This window comes from Colias philodice, chromosome 11 (genome assembly GCF_061535455.1).
Source record: "Colias philodice isolate Cphi_HAF_F1 chromosome 11, ilColPhil1 Martin Lab GWU primary, whole genome shotgun sequence".
Taxonomy (NCBI): domain Eukaryota; kingdom Metazoa; phylum Arthropoda; class Insecta; order Lepidoptera; family Pieridae; genus Colias; species Colias philodice.
The window spans coordinates 11,996,385-12,022,107 of record NC_143096.1 but is presented as its reverse complement, the minus strand read 5'-3'; the positions used below and the strand labels follow the sequence as shown (position 1 = coordinate 12,022,107).

The 25,723-nt window shown below is 33.4% G+C and overlaps 1 protein-coding gene across 2 annotated transcripts; it reads right to left on the bottom strand.

Moving 5' to 3' along the window:
* Positions 1-320: 320 nt before the first annotated feature.
* LOC149484906 (uncharacterized) lies at positions 321-25,228 on the bottom strand. 2 transcript variants are annotated; one of them, XM_089701193.1, is made up of 5 exons: positions 25,159-25,228; positions 4,938-4,990; positions 1,670-2,084; positions 1,294-1,378; positions 321-682 (listed from the first exon to the last, which is right to left on the bottom strand). In XM_089701193.1, exons 1-5 carry the CDS (start codon positions 25,186-25,188, stop codon positions 489-491), a joined length of 777 nt encoding a protein of 258 aa, XP_089557319.1. In that variant the 5' UTR covers positions 25,189-25,228; the 3' UTR covers positions 321-488. The 2 variants fall into 2 exon arrangements, with proteins under 2 accessions (XP_089557319.1, XP_089557318.1); XM_089701192.1 differs by lacking the exons at positions 321-682; positions 1,294-1,378; positions 1,670-2,084 and adding an exon at positions 2,832-4,362.
* Between the last annotated feature and the right edge of the window lie 495 nt (positions 25,229-25,723).

The following is a 25,723-nucleotide window of genomic DNA, read 5'->3' as shown; positions in this document are numbered from 1 at the left end:
TCGTGGGTTCGATTCCCACCCGGGGCAAATATTTGTGTGATGAACATAGATGTTTGCTCTGTGTCTGGGTGTTAATAATCTATATAAGTATTTATTATAATTATACTTATCAGCCATCTGGTTTCCATAACACAAGCGAAAGCTTAGGATCAGATCGTGCGGTGTGTGAAAATTGTCCTGAAATATATTTTATTTATTTATAATTATTTATTTGCTTAAACCCTCATAGGAGACTCGTGTCCCAGCAGTGGGAACATAATATATGGGCTAATGATGATGATACGAAAAAGGAGTCTTAAAATTATAAAGAAAACAACGTAAAATTTTAAATATTTAATTTACAATCACAATTTGTAGTTTGGAATTTAATTCCAAACGTAAAAAATAATTTAAATAATTTCTATGTCTAAATTCTTTATTAAATATATTTTTGTGGCACATTTGTCATAGAGAGATTTTAGAGAGCTAAATTTAAAACTACAGACACATCAAGCAACGTATTTGCCGTTAACTTTAATGCTTTTTTCGAATGGATTATGTTGGTAAGCGATGCCAAGTAAGGTTGGATCAATACCAGCTATGGCAGTGGCCATGGGTCTGGCTATAGCGACTCCAGAAGCTGCGACAGCTGTTGCCATGGGTCGTGATGCTGCTAAGCCGTTCTCTCCAACTACTGCCAGACCTGGAAGTGAAAGAAGAAAATTTTAAATTTCCGGATACAACAATTTTAAACTTAGAGGCGTTAAGAGATAAAATCCTAATCTCACGAGTGTAGGAAATGTATTGTAGAAAAGTATAATATTATACTAGGATCATTGAGGTATTATTATAGAGAGGACACCACGAACAAAATCTGTGCAACAAGCGCGGCGGCGCGGGCCGGTTAGTGAGTCATACACTTTGTAGATATTCTGCATCTTATTACTTATAAATTAAAACCAATCAATAAAACAAATAAATATTGTTTATCTTATTAAAAATATGAATAAAATTATCAATTAAAACCATTCAATGTATCAAAAAAAAATGGTTTGAGACGATTGACTCTAACTCGTGTTACAAATAGTTTAGTAGCGATGCCCTCTCTAGTACGTAGAATATGGTAACTCAATGGCTAGGATTAAAAAATGGTGACATTTAAATATTTGAAAAGTGAAAAATTGATCAATGCTACTGTGAGCTATACAGAAGAAAATTGTATCAGGGTAAAGTGGTGAAATGGTGATATACAATCTCATATGCATGTTACATTGTAGTCAATATTTTTATTAGTTTAAATAATAATAGACTTACCAACTGGTTTAGCTTCAGCAATCGTAGCTCTATCGAGTACATTGTCATTATCATCTGACCCAACGCTGATTCCTTCTTCGGCACTCTGAAAATATAAACTTATTATTTTTATCATTTTCAAAATAACCTGACTTATGTTGATAATAACACATATTTAAGGCATTTCAAAAAAATAAAATCTGTAACGAGTTAATCTTAAGTAACAATCATCTTATATAAATCAGTTTACTAAAGTTTTTTTTGCAGACAGTGATTTAAATTATTTTAATTATATTTACAATTATTACAATTAGGTTTTTACTTTTTTGAGAAATTAATACTTTGAGGTGATGACGATGACTTTTATTAGTTTAATTTTTAATGAAAATATACTCACATCATCATAGTTTTCATATCCCCTTGAAACGGGTGATTCAGGTTTATTTTTCTTGAACAACGAGTCAAAATCTTCACCAATTTCATCAACAATTTTAATAGTGTTTGACGCAGCCTCTCCAAGTGAAGCCAATTGGGTCTTGAACCTTTCTTTCTCATTAGTTCCCAAATATCCTAGTCTTCTACCTAGATTGTGTAATCTCAACAAACTTGAAGACAATGATTTCAATTGTCCAAGATTTGTAGCAAAAAGCTTAGATTGTAAGTTGTCTTCGCTATTCTTAAATACGTTTTCATTACTAAGGCTATCTTCAGGGACTATCTTTTCACTGAGAACGGAGCCTGCAGTGTCCTTTTTAATTTCTAAATACTGGCCTTTGGCTCCACCATAGAATGGCAGGTATTGTGTTGAATCGCTATCAAAAGAAATCAAAGTGTTCTTTATTGATTATCGTTAAGCTATTCTAGAGTTTATTTAATAAAAGTGATAAAATATTTATTAATTTTCTATCATTAAATTGTAATGAAGTAAAATTGTTACTGAAGTAATTCGTTAAACATTATTGCAAAATAAAGAAATTCTTAAATTCTATAACATTCATTTATATTTTTATACGCCTGCATTAAAATAAGGACAATTATTATTTGCTGTGCTATTGAGTTCAATTATTTTAAAGCATGCAAGTTAACACTAAGTTATATTAGATGTCAATTTTTTTAATGAAATAATTATATTTATTTACGATGTATAAAACTATTGTCAATATGATAAATAAAAAACATATTAATTTTAAATCATTTATTACATTTAGTAATTTATTAGAATACAATTTCACTATTCGAAAAACAGTTTCAAGCACAATCGAAACTGTTTTTCGCATTCATTACGCTATAAATTTATTTAAATTAAACATTAGTATTATCACTAGAGTCATCATTTCCATAGACATACAGTTCTGATAAAGCGTGTGCAATGCCACCCGGACCTGCAACGGCTGTCGCTACAGGACTGTGCATTATGGAGCCCTTATCACTACTGTTAATAAATACTTGTGAAACTGGATTAGCTATAGAAGAACCTCGTGCACCGCTCACCGCGAGTGCTTCTGGATTAAGGCGAAGAACAAACTGCAAACCCGGCTTCACCCTTTGCATTATCCCCATACCATCGTAATAGAACGAATCCGTTGTATCCGGCTGCCAATCCACGTTAGTACTTCTTTCTTCCGTTTCAGGATATCTAGTTGCAAAGAATTAGAAGTTAATACTGAGGTAGGAAATTATTATAAATAAAGGGTTCATGTTTGTTCGTTGGGATGATAAAAAACAACAGGTCCAGTTGCGACTACTTTTCCTTCTCTAATCGGTTGTTGAGAACGCGGTACTGTTGGGTCGTTTTCTTGACGAATACGTGTGATGAGGGCATTTAGGTCTACATCTGGAGATAAGGCGACGACTCGTGCAGCCGGTCCAGCAACTGCTAATCCACCAGGCTGAGTGTATGCCAGACCTCCGGGTCCAACTATCGCAGTACCCCCTCTGCCAGCTGTTGCTACACCACCCGGTCCAGCAATTGCAACACCTCCTTTCCTGACACGCAGTTTATTGATGAAAAACCCAGGACTCGGTGCTACAGGCTTTCTATTTCCAAACCAACCAAAATCACCAAAAGGAAAACGTAAATCCCCTGATTCTTCATTTTTAACTTCCTCAATTTCTTCAACATATGGCTTTTTAGTAGTCTTTTTTATATTTGTTGTAACTGGTCTAGTTACGTATATTTTCTTTGGCTGTTTACCATTTTCAATTTCTTGATTTACGGACTGATTATCTACAGTACGCTTTTTCAAAGCGCGTGCCTCTCTTCTGTGTTCTGCTTGTAAAGGTTCCAAGCTGCTTCCATCTTCAAAGTCATTTTCTACAGGAATTGTTTCGTCTGTTTCGTCATTTACAGATTTTTGCTTTCGAGTACAAACATCAGCATTTTGACCGTATTCAATTAAGTTATTAAAGCCGCCAGATTGGCTGAAGGCTAAGAATGGATCCTTTATGATAAATGGAAATAATTGAGAAAAAGGCCATTGGAAGCTTTGAAATGGAAATGATGACATTGAAGGAAATGATGGAAATGATGAAAATGATGGGAACGATGGAAAACTGGGAAAGGAGGATTCTTGTCTGCTTTGATAAACATCATTTTGCGACATAGATTTTAAATCATTATTTATAGCGAATCGATTGTATAAGTCTGTATTTTGTGGCATTACTAAAACGGGGATGTTCATTAAATACGGTTGTTGCATTACAGGAACTCCTAGATTTTGCCTAAGTGCTCTTGAATGAATGTAACGCTTGAAGTTTTCTTCCTCATTTTGTAACAAGTTATTTTCTTGTTGCTTTTGCGGTCCACCGTTAGTATGAATTTTACCAGACGCGATAGCTTGTTGGATCTTTTCTAAAATATCTTTATCGATTACGTAACCACCGCCTGTTTGCGGTTTGTTGTAATTGTATTGTTGACGATGTGGCTTCTTAAGACCCTCATTGATAGCTTTAATTTTATCAACTATATCGAGAGTGGTTCCGTCTTGAAGTACTGCAGGATCTGATTGGTAATAAATAGATCGCTCCTCTTTTGGTGATGCGTCCTGAGGTGTGCTGTCGATTGGCATCTCCACTTTTTCTGGACCAGACCTAAAAAAATACAAAAGTATTTAACACGAGATAAGATGTTTCTTTAATAACAGCAGATTATTAAGCATTTTCTGTACATATTAAAGGCAAAAGCGAAGCTAAAAGAAAACTAATTCCAGCATACCTGAACCCGACAGTGTTTTCATAGATAGCTCCTCGGTTTAGTATTTCGTGTTAGTTGAAAAAAGTGCACTTTTCCGATATTCTAAGCGGTGGTTGTTATCTTTTGTATTAGTACCGTTGTCAGAGCCTTTGAGAACTACTGGAAATATGAACATAAACTTTTGTTTTTTTTTTAAATAATAATTTTGTTCTCAATGGTGGTTATAATAAAATTTGTCGACTTCCAAATTCCAATCATCCAATTTAACCCACGAAGCCATATTTGGCTGTAGTAATGTTAATATTACCGATAAAATATACAATGTTTCGCATATAGAAAAAAAGTCGTACAATCACATCCTTATAGCATTTTAATACATAAAGATGGTACTTTGTGAATACAATTTTATTCTCATATTATTGTGAAGTTAACCTTGTCAAAACTACGGAAACAGTTGAAAGTGTTAACTTACTCATTGTTTGAAGGTCGGGAAGACACGTTGTGGAGACAGCACAATACGAGCAACTGAAAAAAAGAAAAATACGTGAATCACTTCTTGTAATGTTAAATGGTATGGTCAATGGTCATGTATGGTGGTAATTGTTAAAACTGTTATGACGATTTTAAAGTGCTTCTAGGAGAAGTCTAATTGAATAAATAATTATTTGAGTTAGAGTTTAATGTAAGATGAAGCAACAATACAATGTTATCTCTTTAGAATGATGTTGGAAAATTCCACATGTAAGAATCATCTTGCATATGGAATTTTCAAAGCTATAATAGCTAACACAGATTATACAAAATGAAAAAATTTCTATGTTTTTGGTTTAAGTTTATATCAAGACTAGCTGGTGCGTTGTGCGCGGGCTGCAAGCAGCCCGCGAGCCCCTTTTGCCCCTGGGTTGAAGCAATAGGGCAGTCATTAGAAAATGTGTTAGAATTCCAAGTTAATTTGTAATTTTCTGCTAACAGCAATTCCACAGTCAATCGGAAGTGCTTATAAATTCCCACTTAAAAAAAATTATATTCTGGAATGCTGTCGACCTTCGAGGGTGCGTGGTGCGCGGGCTGCAAGCAGCCCGCGAGCCTCTTTTGCCTCTGGGTTGAAGCAATAGGGCAGTCATTTGAAAATGCATTCGAATTTCCTGTCCATTTGTTACATCTGCTAACAGCGATTCTACAGTCAGTCGGTAATGCTTATAAATTCTCCATTCAAGTATTTTCCAATTCGGGAGGCTGCCCACCTTCGAGGGTGCGTGGTGCGCGGGCTGCAAGCAGCCCGCGAAGCATCACAGAGTAGAAATCTTCAGTCAGTTGAAAATGCATAAAAATTCCCCGTCAATTTGTTAATTAATATCTGCTAACAGCGATTCCACAGTCAATCGGAAGTGCTTGTAAATTTCCCATTCAAATATTTTCTATTCCGGGGGGCTGTCTACCTTCGAGGGTGCGTGGTGCGCGAGCTGCAAGCAGCTCGCGGCTCATCCCAGGGCAGAAATCTTCAGTCATTTGAAAATGCATTTGAATTTCCTGTCCATTTGTTACATCTGCTAACAGCAATTCTGCAGTCAGTCGAAACTGTTTATAAATTACTTATTCAAATATTGGTTAAATTCTTGAAACGTGATCCCCGAATTTCATCATTTTGAGGTGTCTAATGGATAGTGGGCAGTGACTTTTCATAATAAACTGTTAAAGAGTTTACTAAACACGCTCGTCGCTTTGCTCCTCGCTACCTATTTGAATATTTACGCCGGCCGCTGACGTGACTTGCTCGCTTCGCTCGCTTGGCTAGTGCGGTAGTTCAAAAGTAACCTAACTCGCTCGTCGCTTCGCTCCTCGCTACTTCTTTGAGTATTTACGCCGGCCGCTGACGTGACTTGCTCGCTTCGCTCGCTTGGCTAGTGCGGTAGTTCAAAAGTTAACCTGACTGGCTCGTCGCTTCGCTCCTCGCTACTTCTTTGAATATTTACGCCGGCCGCAGACGTGACTTGCTCGCTTCGCTCGCTTGGCTAGTGCGGTAGTTCAAAAGTAACCTAACTCGCTCGTCGCTTCGCTCCTCGCTACTTCTTTGAATATTTACGCAGGCCGCTGACGTGACTTGCTCGCTTCGCTCGCTTGGCTAGTGCGGTAGTTCAAAAGTTAACCTAACTCGCTCGTCGCTTCGCTCCTCGCTACCTATTTGAATATTTACGCCAGCCGCTGCCGCTATTCGCTCGCTTCGCTCGCTTGGCTCGTGCGGTAGTTCAAAAGTTAATAAATATTTTCTACTCCGGGAGGCTGTCGACCTTCGAGGTTGCGCGGTGCGCGGGCAGCAAGCAGCCCGCGGTGCCATCTTTTTCCGTTGCTATATTCCTATTACCCTTCCTACTATGGAAATTTCCATACAAAATTTTCGAAAAAAAAAAATTACCTTTTTACCAAAAATTTTTATATGCCTGGAAGCGGACCAAGTTTTGAAGTATTTTTTACTTCGGCGACCCCGACCTACCTGTCACCGATTCAGAGAACCATTGAATTTCGTGATGTATGGAAAATGGAAACCGGGGGTCGGAAAGAAATTCTGAGTATGTAGTTTTGTAAATCTGGCCGATTAGAGCATAGAAGTCAATTTTCAGACCGATCGTAAAGTAACCGGCGCTACCATCTTGCTTTGAAAAATTGGCCATTTTTGAAAAAAAAATTGCGTCCAATTTGAAATTTCTCCATTGCCCTGGTAGCGCCCCACCTTCCTTATCATTTTTTAGTTCTACACCCCCCACCTATCTGGCGCCGTTTCGGAGAGCCGTCGAATTTCGCGTTGTATGAAACTCGGAAACCAGCGGTGAAAACTCAATTATGAGTATGCCAACTTAATGTGCGGCTTGATTAAAGCCCCTGTGCCAAGTTTCAGCGCGATCGGACCAGCGATGGCCGTTTTAGCATTTGTATGGCGGCGGCCATTTTTTCCGCCATTTTGAATTTTTTTCACTATCTGTGGTAATTGCTCGAGGTCTACTCCAAGTTTAGTTCGAGCACCCCAGATGTAGCTGATACCGTTTGCGCGGGCCGTTGACCGTCTCCGCGGGCTGTGAGAAAGTTCAAAATTTCGGATTTTTCTGGATATCCTGGGAGCTGGGCGAGTACGAACGTGGTGTGAGTGTGTTTCCGCGATGCGCCACCTCGTCTAAATTTACGTTTTTATGTTTGCGCCAAAAATGGAAAAATTCCAAAATCGAGCGACCCACTATGCGTCCCTGGTAGCGTCCCAGGGTGGTGATCATTTTTAGTTCCGGGACCCCCCACCCTAATCGCACCGTTTCCGCGGGACGTTGGATTTTACGTTGTATGGAAGTCGGAAACTGGGGCCCGGAGCCACTCGAACGGGGCACCGATCGATTCGCCGGCTCGAACAGAGCACGTGTGCCAAATTTGAGACGTAAGGATTCATAAACGGCGATTTTAGCAAAGTACGGCGGCCATCTTGTTTTCGCGAAAATCCCCATTTTTCCACCCCCCCTGGTAATCGCCACCAGTTCTGAGCATTTTTTGTTCCGACACCCCCCCTCCAGGTGTCACCGTTTTTGCGCACCTCCAGGGGTCCACTCTCTTGTCCAGGGTGTTGGAGATGTCAATATTTTTCCGGTGGTCACTGGGAGCACCTATACACGTCCACGTCGAAATCCCCCCAACTTTCCCCGTAGTTTCCGAGAAACCCGATGTCAGTGAGTCAGTCAGTGGTAGTGTAGCTTTATATATTATTATTAAATATTATAATAATAGTCTCTTGGGCGTTTAATATGGACAATTGAATAATGTCAAACATGTTTTATATGGATCCTTTTTTGTTAGTTGATTGGTTTTAGTTAATTGGTTTCGTGAACTTTTTATATAATTTAAGTGGTTCTTTATCCTTGATGCAATTTTTTTTCTAATTGTGCATCTATTAGGTTTTTTATACAAAGGAAACATAACTTTTAACAACAACTTTAAATAAATTATTAAAATATTTGATAGGAATGCAAAATAGAATATTATCTGGGCTATCCATTGCTATGAAATTATTTAAGCAAAAATTATAACAATCTTATTGAGTCACAAAACATTTGAAATACAAAATATTTAGTACGAGAATAAGTTTTTCTTTTTAATTACTTCATAATTTGAGGTAAGGTGTATGAATGAAGAAACTTTGGTAAAATATTGGTTTTTAAAGTTAGCATTACTATGATAAAGTTTACACATATTACATTCATGCAATTCATACATATCTATGAAACTGGGTCATTAAAAAACCCCAGTGAAGTAAGATTCCCTTTTCTATAACAGCGAGTGTTTTACAGACTAGCCCCCCTAGACAAGTGGCTTTCTATTAGCGTAAAGTTAAATAGAATAGATTACGAATGTATGAGATTGACGTAATCAATCGTCGCCGTCGTCGTAATCAAACGTCAATCTCATACATTCATAATCTATTCTATTGAACTTTACGCTAATATAGAAAGCCACTTGTCTAGGGGGGCTGGTATTCAATTGTATTTTATTATTTTGTATTGTTATCTCTTGGAACTGCATTTTAGCGTTTGCTTTTAAAATAAAAAGCAATTCACTTTCACTTTTCACTTTTGAAATTAAATTTTCTAAATTGATATTTTATTTGTAAGTTTATACTTGCAGAGTTAGGCCTTGAGGAATGAATTCATGTAGTTTAAGGAGAATAATTTTCATGATTGCTATTGTTAACTTTTTTGTCTTAGAACCATATTATAATATTATAGCTTGTGAGCTTAGTAAGCTCGTGTTTGTATTTTCTAACAAATGGTTGGAGATTGGGGTGGGATTAGTAAAGAATATTTATTACTAGCGGTCCGCCCCGGCTTCGCCCGTGGTACCTACATGTTTACGTTTTTCTTCATAAGAACCATCCTCGTACTTCAAGGAAGAGATTCGGCAGCGCACGCGATGACAGAATTTTTATTAAGGAACTTTTTACACCTTGGGTTACATTATTGCATTTTTGGTAAAGATCTCTATTTTTTTTATAAATGCAATATAGCCTATGTTGCTCAGTGGAGATGCGGCTTTCCAATGGTGAAAGAATTTTTGAATTCGGTCCAGTAGTTTATGCGTGAAAACCATACATACATAATAATTACAAACCTTTTTAACTCTTTATAATATTAGTATCGATTAGCTTTCAGCGTTTAGCTTCGGTCACTAGAACACAGCAATACCGTTTCTCTTACTTATATAAGAGCACAATTCCTATTTAACATCCGCATCAAATATCATTACCAAAATTAAATAAGGATATCAATCCCATCAAAACAAGGTAGCTTTCGTCAAGCTCAAGATAACAGTAAAGTGGTAGTGACCCAGTAACTTTGACCGCGTGAGATAATAAATACTTTAGCAGATTGAGAAAGGAAGTTTTTGTGGGCCGATATAACCGTTATATCTCTGAGTTTTACTTGTATTGATAGATCAATGTATATTAAGTATATGAGGTAGCAATCTATTTGGTAAAAATAGAGGATAAATGTTCAAAATCAACGTTTTGAAATGAGTTTTAAACTTTTTTGCAGATTTAGGAGTGGCGGTAAATTGATGATTCTACATATAAATAATGCGGTATAAATAACAATTTATTGATAAAACTAGAGGGTTTATATTAAAACCTGCATGTTATCGCGATTAATTTATTGAAGCTCTTAAATCTCGATTATGTATAGATACAAAAACAAGTGTTGAGAAATTTTCCACGATGGTTCAAACATGATTTTTAATTAACATAAAAACTGCATCACTGCACTTTTTGTATACCTGCATTACGATAGTTATGAAAATATAATCTAACGATCGTGAATCGTGATTATTATTTAATATTTTCTTGTTACTGACCTACCTAAAGCGTGTAACATTGTCAAAATCGTATATTAACATTACTTCTAAATGATGGATGATATCCTGAATGATTCATATTAATGTTTTTAGCATCGTAATAAAGAATTGTTAGATTTATCAAATTCATTTATTTGAAAGACTGTCTTGTAGATAAATGTTTGCACATTACATTTTTACATTTACAACAACGCAATCAGGTTTCATTATTGGTTCGCCGTTAAATTTTCGGCACTTGCCTTCCTCGATAAATGAGCTATCTAACACCGAAAGAATTTTTCAAATCGGACCAGTAGTTTCCGAGATTAGCGCGTTCAAACAAACAAACAAACTCTTCAGCTTTATAATATTAGTATAGACTAGCTGTTGCCCGCGACTTCGTCCGCGATTACGTCGTTTTCGTCATTCGTCGTTTAAAAAAAATACGTGACACTTTATTTTTGAATGTTCTTAATTGTCTCTTATAAAAATTAACTACATTAAAATTGAATACTCTGATAAGAAAATCTTAAAATCGGAGGACATCGAAAATCTGAGGAAAACATGAGTGAATTTGATTTAAATTCTACATTACTTAGTAATTCAAATAATAATCTAAATTAAATGTAGATTAACAGTTTGAGCGCATCATTATATAATATGTACCTAAGTATTAAATTACGTTATAGTTTACATAGTAACTTTACTAAAACACGATGACTTTCTTTCGCGCTCGGTACAACAAACTAAGCATGTTTGTGGTACGTGGCCCGCGTCACTCGACCCCCCGTGAGTTCCCCTCCGTTACTATGCGAAAATACATTCGTCGCCCTACTGTAGGAAAAATTGTAATATTTTAAACGAATAGTCGAATACAAAATATATTTGAAGAAACTTAGGTTGGCCTTCAGGCAAAAGGGATCCTATCAAATGATAAACTTGACCTTGTATCTTAAAAGTAAGCATGAAAGGATCCTCTGATAATTGTTGTGCACCAAAGGATCATTTAAAACGCACTACTATAAGAGCGAATATTGTCTAAGAACTGTTTAGATTGCACATGTTCCTCTAAAAGTAGTGATTTCAAAGGTTCTGGTATATCTTCAAACGAAAGCCGACTCCTTACTCCTCTTTTAAAAAGAGCGGGCCTCCTAAAGCATTACAAAAAGTACATACTACGTTAATATCGCCTATACAGAAGATGATCTGTAATCAATTGTGAGGTTATAAGCAAACCCACTTTTATATTTGTCGGACCACACCACCGAACTCGTAGATTGATCTTCTATGTTTACCTCTAAGTCATTAAGACTGTCGAAATCTGTCTACAGTAAGACGGGCCTCTCGCTATTCGTCCGTTTCAAGAGACCAAATAGTTTCAATTCTTAATCTTTCATTAAACAAACTTATTAAACGTACTTGTCTCAAATAATCTTGTCTCAAATAATGGTAATATTCGCGTCCCTACTCTAGTCATTGCTTATGCTCATGTTCATCTTCAAGAGATCGAATAATATTATGGTGCACCCTATCATTTGTCAAACGGTCTTCATATTGAGTAAAAGTTTCAGATTATCGAGATAAAATATGCCATTTGCGATCAGCTGTGAGACGTTATACCCTCTCAGTGAAGGTTTCGGTCTCACAGGCAATTCTCGTTGTGAAGCGGTTTCAGGTTCTCGGCATAACACATGTTGTTTTCGGTCAATAGTAAGCCTCTTACCTCTAACGATCCTTGAGAACTCTTATTTCTCATTTTCTTAGCTTTGCTCGAATTTCGATATAAAGATTTTTTAGGTAGCACTGATGCGAGTGAATAAAAATTAAGTTAAAACGGACTGAGAGTGTTATAATCATCAATCATCATCATATAATAAAATTGTGGAAAAGCGATGTCTGTACAATGAAAATATGTAGAAAAAAAGTAGCAGGTGTTATTATTAAGTCGATCTTGAACCCAAAACTGTAGTTAAAATTTTTTTTGTCTGTTTGTCTGTATGTTTGTGCACGCTAATCTCAAGTTATGGCCATTTAAGTAATCACGGCGAACATTTGCTAAGGCATTCTATTGTACACTGTACAGTGTACGATAAAACGTAATTTATCTGTTATATGTACGCTACAGTTATTCCTTTACATGTCCAGGTGATCATATCAAAATTCCCCAAGGGTTTGGGGGTAAGCTGAGGTAGTAGGGGGGGGGGGGGTCAAATTAACATTATGGTTACTTCTAATAGGTAAATTTTCCACATAAAATGTCCTTTAAATTATGTCGTATTATATTTTTAACCCCCGACGCAAAAAGATGGGTGTTATGTGTTTGACTGCTATGTATTTCTGTGTGTGTGTGTGTGTCTGTCTATGGCACCGTAGCTGGCTAACAGGTAAACCGAATTAGATGCGGCTTTTTTTTTGTTAGGCAGCATATTTTCCGACGCTGGTTCTTAGATAAATTGTATCAAAATCGGTTCATCCACTTATTATACCTACATAGGGGTAAAAGTGGGAATGAAAAAAATGATATAATAATTTATTTTTAAAGATCGTCGGGAAGTTTATGAAATTATTTATTCCTTTTTCTATACACTTTTCTTCGTCTAAACGGTTTAGTTACGTGCTCTCTCTCTCTTCAGCCTTTAGTTACGTGCGTGAGACAGGAAAGATCTAATTTGGATTTGTTGCTGGATTTGATAAAAATTGAGTATCGATTAAGCTGATCAGTGGCTACACGGGCTACACCATACATTATTAAAAACATCCATTTAAGAAAGGAAGGAAATAGAATTTGCTCCTCAGGGGGGCCCTGGTTCCTAAAAAATAATATGACATAATTTAAAAGAAATTTTACGTAGAATTAGTTAGGCATTTCTTTTTTGATTTTCGATATTATATATCTACTAATCATAATTTTTAATTACAATATTATGTAGTAACTATTTGGTATAGGTTAGGCATTAGGCATAGATTTTCTTTAATAAGTTGGTACGTAAGTTTTTTAGCTCAGTTTAGTATAAATTTTAATAACAATTCTTTTAATTATTTATGGTAGTACGTATTTACTCAATAATTGTATGTTAAGTAGTAATTCAGCATGGGCGTAGCCACGGTGGGGCTGGGTGGGGCGCTTACCCTGGCTTTGATCTGGTAGGTACCAATTGTGAAGGGGAGTGGGCGTGGGCGTTGGCGTGGGCCTGGGAGTGAACGTGGGAGTGGAAGCATGAAAATAAAAAAAATTATTGTTGCCCCACCCTGAGCCCATGGTCATAGGTCCCATAGTCACTATTCCACGCGGACGAAGTCGCGGGCACAGCTAGTAGACAAATATAATCAGAAAGCTTTGAACTCCTAAGCTCAACCATAAAAGATAGACATTTATGATGTCGGGAGATATTTTTTATATAATATGGAGAACATTTCTTTCATACTTGATTTCTGTGTAGCTTTAACCATTAAGGTTGCACACGCGACGAAAGCTTAAAAATGGAGTTACTGCTCTGCTCACGAATATGAAAAATAATTGAACCAAGTTTCGTTTAAATCCGTCGAGTAGTTTTTGTTTGTATAACGGTTATACAGACAGACAGACGGACAAAAATTTTTGGCGTCAGTGTCGATCCCTAATCACCTCGTGATAGTTATTTAGGAAATATATTTCATGTACAGAATTGACTTCTACAGATTTAATATAAGTATATAAGTATACATATATTTAGATTCCAATTTCCATGTAACGTTAAATTCGACTATACAATAACTAACAGACAACGCAGGTTACTCTCGTTTCCGTAAGTTGAGGCGGCTACATATTCGGTCCTCATAACATCACTTTTTGTGAACGAAACGACAGCGCGGTTTAATTCGATGCCAACATCAGAAAAAAGGAAATATTTTTAATTGAGAAAAAATATTATGATTTACACTATTAATACTATTTTAACATTAACACAAAATATAAGACTGTGAGTGTGTAAAAATAAATCCAGCTAGTTTCACATCAAACTTATGTTTTTAATTAGGTATACGACATGAAAATATATTAATTACCAAGCAATAATCATACAGGTAAATACTGAACAAAAGTATTAACAGTCAAAGTATATTTTTACTTACAACATGTAAATGATGAAGGAATAATAATTATCAATGAACTAACCTTTTTGTATTATTGTTTATAAATATAAATTCATAAACAATAAATTTATAAAGAATAGAAAAAATTCGACCACTAAAGAATGCTGGTTCGAGTCCCGCCTCGTTATCCAATTTTTAAAACACGAAGATTTTTAAAAATGTAACCAATGAACACAATCAATATTAGATTAACTGTAATGGTGTCTAGTTTGACTTAAAATAATAAACATCTACCCTCACTTTTAAAAATGTAGTATATTCACACGAATTATATGCGCACCTTATAGGGAAGAAGGGGAAGATATGGGTTAAAGAGTTAAATAAATAAATAACATAATTATATTTAAATTATTAATTTTTAACATTGTGTTCAGTAGTGTTAACATGTAAATTGATTTGATTTTTACGAAATCTCATAGATGGCGCTGTTTCAAATTTGTATACTAATAAATTCATTAAACTGATTCTCTGCCCAAATTACGTAAATGACATAGTTTTTATTGTGTAAAGCTAGATAATAGCATAGCTTACCCGAAACCAACATTTAAACATGAGTCTTTAGATTGTACGCTGTCGTAATACACGGAATACGTAAGAAAAAAAAAGGTTCACAGCTCCTCCCCCGGAGGTGATAGCATGATAATATGTTTAAAAAAGCCTCACCCGACCTGTTAGTAATATTCATGCAAAATTTGAAGTCAATCTATGCAGTACTTTTCGAGATTAGCCTGGACAAACATACAGACAAACAGACAAACAGACAAACAGACAAACAGACAAACAGACAAAAATTCTAAAAACTATGTTTTTGGCTTCTATATCGATTATAGATCATGGATTATGTATTCTTTTAAAAAAATATTCAATGTACAGTTTTGACTTTCCTACGATTTTATTATATGTATAGATGTTTTTGGCTTCTATATCGATTATAGATCATGGATTATGTATTCTTTTAAAAAAATATTCAATGTACAGTTTTGACTTTCCTACGATTTTATTATATGTATAGATAAGATTAAGTGGTTTTCATATAAACAGGGTACCTGTTAATTAAAAATGAATAGTGTTACGAATAGGTACGGACATTTTGTAGCGTCCTGTTTTTGAAACCTTGAATTTGCTATTATATGTCAAGGTTTTGTTAAATGCTATTTGTGCATACAACATTCTTTTATTGTTTATGTTGTTAGACTTAACATCTATAGGTATACCGTATACCTATATAAAACTCAAAAGTGACTGATATAGTGATCTATCAACACACAGCCCAAACCACTAGACGTATCGGGCTGAAATTTGGCATGCAGGTAGATGTTAGGACGTAGGCATCCGCTAAGACAGGATTTCCCGAAATTCTTGCGGGAACAGGGAAAAACGGGGATGCACGTACAAAGTCGTGGGCGGAAGCTTGTATTATATATCGTTCCAAAATTATTAAGAGATAATTAATTAAGGAATGTATTAAAATTTAGAAGCGAGAGATGAAAGAAAAATGTTATACTGAAAGATTCAGTGCTTAAAAATATATTTGGATAATTTTGTTCAGTAGGTACTTGTATTGTAACTTTGAAATATATTTTGATTTGAGAATAGCGCAATAAATAAAATAATTTGGAAAATCCAAAAGTGCACGCCTCATAATTTTTTTTTAATAAATATTTATTAATTATTATTTTTGTTTATTTAATAACAATTAAACCACATCGAATCAGACCCTGAAAAATGAAAGGGTTCTATTCCTGAGCATACTCAAGCGTAAGAGAAAAAAAAAGACTCGATTAGTAAAGTATTTCGGTCGCTATCGTGTTAGCAAGAAAAAGGATCCGCACATACAGACACACGGACGTCCAAGACAGAACTTTTTTAAACTGTTTTTTAACTAGTTTAAATAACAAAAATGACATCAAAAATATCATGAACGTTAAAAATAGTGTTTTTTCTTAATATGTGTGTGTATGTATTATCTTACAAGTGCAATGTATGATACATAAAGACATTTTAAGTTTGAAAAATCAGATGTTTTGCGCGAAGTGACAGTAGTACCCACCTCAACGCTTCGCTTATGAGGCGTGCAATTATGTTATCACTTTGGAGTGATAAGCGTGATAGAATTATATACGATAAAATATATTCGTTGATAGTTGAAATGTTCCTTTTTTACCGAAGACTAATTCCAAAATTATTATTTTTTTTTAATACATGTACCTATGAATTATGTTACTGTGTGATGTTAGTTAGTTGTGTTATTTTATTGATACAAATGTCACTAGATCTATTAACACAAAACCAAAGTGCATGCCAATAATGCATTTTGTATTATGAAAATATGGTCCATGGTTTAGGTAGGTCTTTGGTTATTAATAAGAAGAAGTAAGCGGACATAACATAGAGATCGTAAGGAATGTTGTACCATAATATTATATCCCATTATGACGATATAAAAGTACCTACCTACTTCGCAAAGGAGTCTAGATTATTATCTTAATAGAATATTAAACATAAATGCAACTTTTAAAAGCATAGTAACAAATATTAAAACTATATAATATAATAGTCGAAGTGAGATTTATGAAACCGATTTTAATGTCAAGAAATGTCTTCCGTATGCAATTTAAATAAATGTCAAACTTAAATCACTCGAGTAATTGATATCGACATTAATTATTATTAAAAAAAGATTAATTAAAACGTACATTGTCACATACTTTGGTATCGTTTACATGTTATTATGTGAATGTTTTTTTTTCTTTTACGTAATAATTTATTACGTGGCTTTTTTGACGTTTAAAACAAGAATGAATTAAAATTGTTTCATATTAAGATTTTGTACTGAAAACAAATTGAAGATGAATAAAGTTAATTTTTTAAAACTAGGTTCAAAATTTAGTTAAAATTATTAATTTCATAAATTAAAGTAGGTGACTGATAGTCCTAAATTATAACAGAAACATAGAGTTTATGTATAAACGCTTCTGTGTGCTTATGTTAAATTTGTTAAATTTTTAACAGAGATATTGATTAAGAGAATAAATTGCTTTTTATGAGGTGTTCTACCTTATTTAAATAATCGTCTTAAATTAGCATTAAAAGTATTTGTGCTATTCCGTAGAGTAAAATATTTTATTGTCATCAACGCCGTTATTGTAAATCTCTTTAGAAAGTCATTTATTGAGACAATAGTAAATTCTAGAACGTAGTAGAATTTATTGTTAGTTTACATAGTACCGGTTAGCTTGGTTAACTGTGTTTAGCGAATGTTTAGTTAAACATTGTTTTGTAGGCTTTTTAAGGAATGCTTTAGGTGATATTATAACATCGATCGACGATTGATCAACGAACGGCAAGTTGTGAACGGCAGAGGCTACTTCAGCCGTCACCACTTGTCGATGGCAGTCGTCAACGCGTCGATGGCTGCCGTCGATAGGCAAAAACGTCATACGCAGTTTGCCGTCAACGCTAACTGCAAGCGTCTCCACCTGTCGTCGACAAGTGGTGATAGCTGAAGTAGCCTCTGCCGTTCACAACTTGCCGTTCGTCTCTTAGAACTCTTATTGATTAAGGTTAATTATGGTTACAACTTAAAATAACAAAAAACAATAAAATATGAATTCATTATAAAATATTACGAAATAACTACTTTAATTTAGTGCTACGTGTTGAGTTTTATTTCATAAATAATAAAAAAAACATAACCTGAATAAAAAATTATCCGGTCTATATAATCACATTCCTTATCACGATGTACATCACCTTATAAACGGTATGTAGAGGTCATAACTTACAATAGCTGTATGACCCAGAGAGGAAAGTAATTACGGGCAAAAACTGGACTAGAAAGTATAGGTCACTTATATGAGTAGTTCTTGTAATGTAAAGTTTTTATACGCGTCTGTTTTATATCAACGTTTTTCCTGCTTTTATCATTTGATGTTGTTGTTGTTGTTGTTATGATTTCAAAGGATGTATTAATTGATAAATTTATTTTTGGCAACCAGTTCAATTAAAATAAAAAAATGCTGGCATTAAAATTTGAGCAAAAAGCTTTTTATATAATAATATATCTACGAATAATAAAAAGCTGAAGAGTATGTACTCATATATGTATTAGTTTGTTCTTATCTAAATAACGATTTCTGGTTCTTACCTATTTAAATTGTAAAAATACGTAACAGTGTTTTTATAATTTTAAAAATTTAACTCCTATTCAGATATTGCTTTTAGTGTTTTAAGCATTATTCAATAGTTTTGTTTTTTAAAGTAATTATGGCAAGGTCAATAACCCTTTTTGGGTTCGGAATTCACCTGAGACTTCCTACTAAAATCGAAAGATAATTCATTAGATACAATAAGAAAAAAAAAATATTTACTGTATGTGTACTATGAAATTTCTGACATATTATAACAATTTCGTTGATATATTTAATTGATATTGACCGTAATAACACTCAGGCATGCATAGATATTAATTTTGGCATAATTTACATTTTTTTCAATTTAATGCTCCCCACTTTGTTTACGGCCATAAAACAATCAATCATTGGACATTATTAATTGTTTAGATTATTAACAAAAATGTAAACCTTCAAATGTTCAGAACTGAACAAAATAAGACTAGCCGAAACATACTAGCGCTCAAATAAAAGAAGAATCATCAAAATCGGTTCACACAGTCAAAAGCTCTGAGGTAACAAAGCAAAATGCACTTTTATTGAAGTCGAATGAAAAACGACAACAACCTACCGCATTATACTGTGCACGTATTCAGCTGATATGCCACTAAGCGGTTACCCATCCATAACCCGACCGCTCCTTAGGTTGCTTAACCAAGTAATCGTTTACTGGTTACATGAAGTAACTGGCCATGCGCTTCTTGGTGATTATTAAATATTAAACGAGGGATGTGGTCGCAGAGAAACTGCGGTAAAAGCAGGGTAATGTGCACTAATAGATATAAACATAGGCCACTCTTGTTAGAGTTTTCTTTACGTGATAGTTTGTGGAAATTAGTACGTATTTTTTGAACACGCTGTATTTTAATAAAGCTCACGAGTTATATATTGAAGTGATGTTTTATGAGTTACTAGCTTTCCGCCCGCGGCTTCGCCCGCTTTGTCTAAAACATAATAAATTATATACTAAAACCTTCCTCTTGAATTACTCTATCTATTAAAAAAACCGCATCAAAATCCGTTGCGTAGTTTTAAAGCGACTTTGTTTACTATGTAGTGATGACACTTTGTGAAATGTTTTATAAATCTTATGCTATCTCTATTAAGGAAAATAAATAAATAAATAAAAGCCATTATTATAATATAACTAGCAGTCCGCCCCGGCTTCGCCCGTGGTACATATTTACGTTTTCTCTACGTAAGAACCATCCTCGTACTTCAAGGAATATAATAAAAAAAGAATTAACGAAATCGGTTCAGCCGTTCTCAAGTTATGCGCTTACCAACACATTTTGGGATTCATTTTTATATTATAGATATTTTATACACAGAGAATGATATTTTTATAAAACAAAAATTTTAAATAAAATACTTAAGTATGTTAAAAGTCATATTTTGAAAACAAATAAAATTGATAACACTTTTCCATAGCATTAGCTTTTATGAATAGTTGATAAAAAAACTCGTTCAAATTATAATTAAATACTAGATGACAGTAGGACATATTCACGGTCATATAAGATTTATAAATATTTACTAGGTAGCTTTCCGCCCGCGGCTTCGCCCGCGTTTTCAAAGAAAACCCGCATATTTCCTGTTCCCGTGGGATTTCTGGGATAAAACCTATCCTATGTGTTAATCCAAGTTACCCTCTATATGTGTGCTAAATTTCATTGTAATCGGTTCAGTAGTATTTGCGTGAAAGAGTAACAAACATACACACACATCCATCCTCACAAACTTTCGCATTAATTATAATAATTTTAATAAATAATAATAGTAGGTTATTATATTTTGCATTATAGATGTAGATATACAAAAAACCGTGACTCATTATCAAATTATAAGGTGAATTTTACCATAATTTGAACACATTAGAGGAACTTTAAAAGGTCAATGCACCTAACTCTACCTGATGGTGATAAATATCTTTCGGCTGATCATACGTGATGGGAATTTTATAAACAAAATAAAATAACAAATTTATTGTATGTGTTGATTGCTTCGGTTAATCTTTAATAGCTACGAAATTAATCGATATTTTCTTAATGATGCAAAATTAATTAGAAAAAGCTTTTTTTTTGTTAAATGCGAATATACGTTCAACATAATTTATGAATAATAAATTGAAGTCCTCTAATAAAAGCGCCCAAAAATGTTACAATAATATTAAAAAACTAGCTTCCGCCCACGACTTTGTACGTGTATCCCCGTTTTTCCGCGTTCCCGCAAGAATTTCGGGAAATCCTTTCTTAGTGGATGCCTTCGTCCTAACATCTACCTGCATGCCAAATTTCAGCCCTATATCAGTCACCTTTGAGTTTTATATACCTATGTATAAACTATAGATATCGCATAGTCGTCACCCATCTAAATTAATTTTTATTGCATAACAATACTTGAAATCTTTATAGTTAGGTATTATTATATTGAACAGGTATATAGAAAAAATGTATTCTATGTTTTTTTTCCTTTTGAAATAAGTCATGGTACACATGACATAATTTGTAACTATTCATAGACATCATTGTTTTGTATCCATTTTGATAATAGCAACACATAATAGACACATACTTACAAAATACAAAAATGTCATAAATATGAAAATTATGTAAATAGCACTCACTGACCTACATGATGTCAAGTGGTCGCTAAATAGATTAGCGAATATTTGTGAAAATACATTATCATTATGTGTTCGGTCAGTTAAAAGGTTTTTACCAAAATATAAGGATACTAGCTTTCCGCCCGCAGCTTCGCCCGCTTTGTCTAAAACCTAATAAATTATATACGAAAACCTTCCTCGAGAACCACCCTATATGTTAAAAAAACCGCATAAAATTCGCTGCCTAGTTTTCAAGATTTAAGCATACAGGGACAGAGAAAGCGACTTTGTTTTATACTATGTAGTGATGATGTGGTGAGCGGTTTCATCCAAATTGCTCCGCTCCTTTTGATCTAAGCGTGATGATACATAGTCTATAGCCTACCTCGATAAATGGACTATCTAACAGTGATATAATTTTTCAAATCGGACCCGCGGTTCCTGTGATTAGCGCGTTCAAACATACAATCAAGTTCACCAGCTTTACAATATTAGTATAATTCAAACAACATACGGGTGATTATACAAAAATGGGGTAACTCGATGTCATCAACCAATTTAAACAAAGTCTTATTATATTTTATTCAAATAACAATCTATTTTAAAACAATGAAGCGTCCTTTATTTGGTCACTCAATTTCACTTCTTTATTTAAAATACAAATGAATAAAAAAAATAAATTAATACCTCAAACGTCAGTACTTTGGCATGTCACAACTCCGAAAACCAACAATCAAGTGAATATCGTTTAAACATTATCATCGATTTAAGAAAACTTACTAATTCACTACAATCTTTGATGTACATAGTATTATATACTACAACTTTCATAACGTAATGTTTTCCATTTTATTTAAAAAATAAAATTAAACTTTGTCATCGTTTTCACTAGTCAGTCCGTTGTGTGTTTTTTAAATTCGTAATTCTCGCTAAATATCACCAAGTCGAGGTCAAATCCCTGTCTAAGTATTAATGTTGGTAATGAAGTTACTTGTGCACCGCATATTTTGACGGCCGTCATAACTGTACCAGCGCTAGGGTTGTGTTTGTCCTCTAAAATCTTGCTGCGCCAGTCAACATTTCAGTCCTATGGTGAGTCGTTATTTTATTGTTAATCCGATTTTTATTTTCATTTATAAATGGTTAACTATGATTTGTAAAAATATAGTTTGTTGATATTAGAAATTAGGCAAAAAAACATAATTTGTGATTATAACCTCATATTAAGTCCCTTTTCATCAATCCGCTGGCATCAGTCCTTTGTCAGATATCGTGCCAGAGGACTGACGCGACCCCATAGTACTGATGATTCTGTCGTTTTTGAGAACTTTTATCTTGATTGCTATTGGTATAAGCATTTCTATTTTATATTTCAGTTTAAAACATCCTGCGCCACGCTAAAAGAACCTCAATTTGACTAGGGAAGAAACATTTAAGAAAGAGTAGCAAAGAAAAGAGCTATTGAAACAAACTACTAATAATTTTATTAAAAAAGATCTTATTTTATTTTAATTATTGATTTTGATGCTTTCAGGGCATAGCTTTTTATATTTATCAGATAAATACGTATACGTATATTACTGTGAAGTAAAATTACCGCAAAATAACATAAAAGTTAATTAATATACTTAATAACATTATAAAAATGTCAAGGGGCTCTTATGAAAACTCAGATGAGACTTTCATTCGAGACTTTGGTTTTTAATTTTACTATAATTAGTACTTTTAACATAAATATTGATAGATTTTTAGGGCTCCGAACCTCAAAAGGAAAAAACAGAACCCTTATAGGATCACTTTGTTGTCCGTTTGTCTGATAAGACGTTTTTTTTGGAACGCGTGGAGGTATCAATCTGAAATTTATATTGGATACTCAAGATTAAGAACCCTTGGGGCTGTAAAAAAATCAAACTTATAACGCAACGCAATCAAAAGATACCTCAATCCGTTAATACTGCAAATTTCCGCAAAATTCAATATTCGCAAGGGAATAAAAAAACACACAGGATGCTTGCCGTGTATACAGTCTACTATAAACTGCTATAAAGTTTACTTCTACTTGGTAAATAGCAACGTCTTATAAAACAGATAAGGAAAAATTGCTAAAAGTGTAAATTTTTAGTTACAAACATAATAAAAAATAGGTTTTTTAGGACTCCAACTCGCACTTGGCCGTTTTTTTGTTTCTATTGTTTGTGAATTACTTGAAATATCAAGTAAAACTAAGTCAAAGTAGAAAAAGTTAAGTAAGAGAGTAAGAATATTCACGTAGCGTTAAATGTCAGAAGGCTGTTTTGAAACTTGATACATTGTTTTTTCCCAGTATCACAATTATCATTTTTAAACGTAACTAAGTGATTTTAATACTTAAAAGACATGTGCCATTATTAAAACTGAGAGATTTGTAGTAATTTTCATTCAATTTCTTTAAGAATATTACAAAATTGTGTTTTTTATCAGTACCATGTTAGCCTCGTCAGTCCCCTGGAGGCCAATTCCAGAAAATTTAAAATATCTCACAATCTACTTAAAAAACTGGCTGGCTCGATTTGGAACAATATATTCATTAGATTAGCTATCATATAAACCCTAATTTGTAACAATCTGATATAAAAAATATAGTAAACAAAATATCCTCAAAAGTTACCCCATTTTTGTATAATCACCCATACAAAAAAGGTATTCCACATGTATGTGTAACGGTATTAACTCGCGATTTATTTTTATTGTAAATTTATTCCATGTTTGAACAAGTGATTGAGTAATGTCTCTATCACATCCTACTTATATTACAAATGCGAAAGTTTGTGAAGATGGATGGATGTTTGTTTATTCTTTCACGAAAAAACTGCTGAACGGAGTAATCCAATTTGAATTTGGTATAGTATGGATTAGTTTTTCAAGAATACATCAATAAACATATTATCTTTCAATAAAATCAATGTTGCAAGATAAGATTATTATTTTCGCACTTTTACTTTGTGTTTACAATACACATGCGATGTTAATCTTAATTGTACGGTATAAAAAGCTATCGCTACATAATAATTACTTTGTAATTGACAGACATAAAAAGTTTTTTATATTATTTGGTGAGAAGAATATCGAAATTCTTTAATGTTTTAATTTTTGTAATTTATGAATATGAGCTGTATCCTTATAATAATAGCTATTTGATTAGATGGAGGCATTATTTCAATAATTATAGCAATAATTACATTCGAATATCGAAGTATAACTTATTATTTTAAGAAATGTTTTAAAACAAGTTGTGGGAAACGCCAAAACAACAACAAAAATACTTTAATTGTAGGTTTAAATATCATTAAAAAACACTATAGTTTTAATAAGATAAACTTTTAATGTATCCAAACCTAAGAATAACATATTTTAATTATTTTTTATAGCTGTATTATTAGGAAAACAATAGGTCAAACAATGACATTTTAAAATCTTAAATTTTTCTTTATGCTTCTACGTATTTTTAATTTATGGTCGTAACATTAAATATTACTGTTTGGTGATAATAATTGCTTTGGTTTTATCGGTCGATCTTTTCAAAATTTAAAGCTTGTAATTAATTAAAAAAAAAAACCTAGGATAAAATTTTACATCACTAAGATCAACTTAAATTTATATTTATAGAACCTATTATATTATATTATTGATCTTTTTCAGATTGTGTTGCAATTGTGTTTATTTTACTTGAGTATATCAAGTTTAAAATATGACATTCAGTTTAAACTCAAGCTTTTTACTCAAAACTTTTAAGGAAAAAGTAAACAATTAATAAATTTAAAAAAAAAATCTAAAAAACGAATCAATTTTTTTTTGACTGCCCTAGATATGTTTATAGAAGTTATTACTAATAGACCTAAATTGGCCCTAGAAGGTATTATTAATAGAATATTATTAATAAAACTTACCACGGAAACAAATAAATATTTGTGCACCATTTTGATGTCAACAATGCGTCCGATCGTCAAGGCAGACCACTCACGAGTTTAAGTTTGTCGCTTCGACGCAGCTTTTTGCTTGCTTTCAAACAAGTCGTTACTATTTGTTTTGTTTGGTGTCTTCGAGAAGTAAGTGAGGATGAGTCGACTTATCAGAAAATGGATCAATAATGTGATCATAGTGTGAAGTTTAATATCTGTCTGTTTACAGACGGAGAATTTCGTAATAAAGATCATTTGCAATACTTAGATAGTTATAATAAATATAATTTAATAAAAACGCAATATGAAAGTATGTAAACAAATTACACATAACTCACAATGGCATGGATTATATTCCATTCCCTTTATGTTCAACATTAAAGTCGGACATTTTTCGGAGATTAAGAACTGAATAGATTTATACGTTGCATTATTATTAATTATTATCACCACCTGTTGAAATTGAAAAGCATTTAACTACTCGAATAATATCATCATCAAAGCATCAAATCAGACAATTAAATGCAGTAATTCTAACTATGTTTCTAACTAT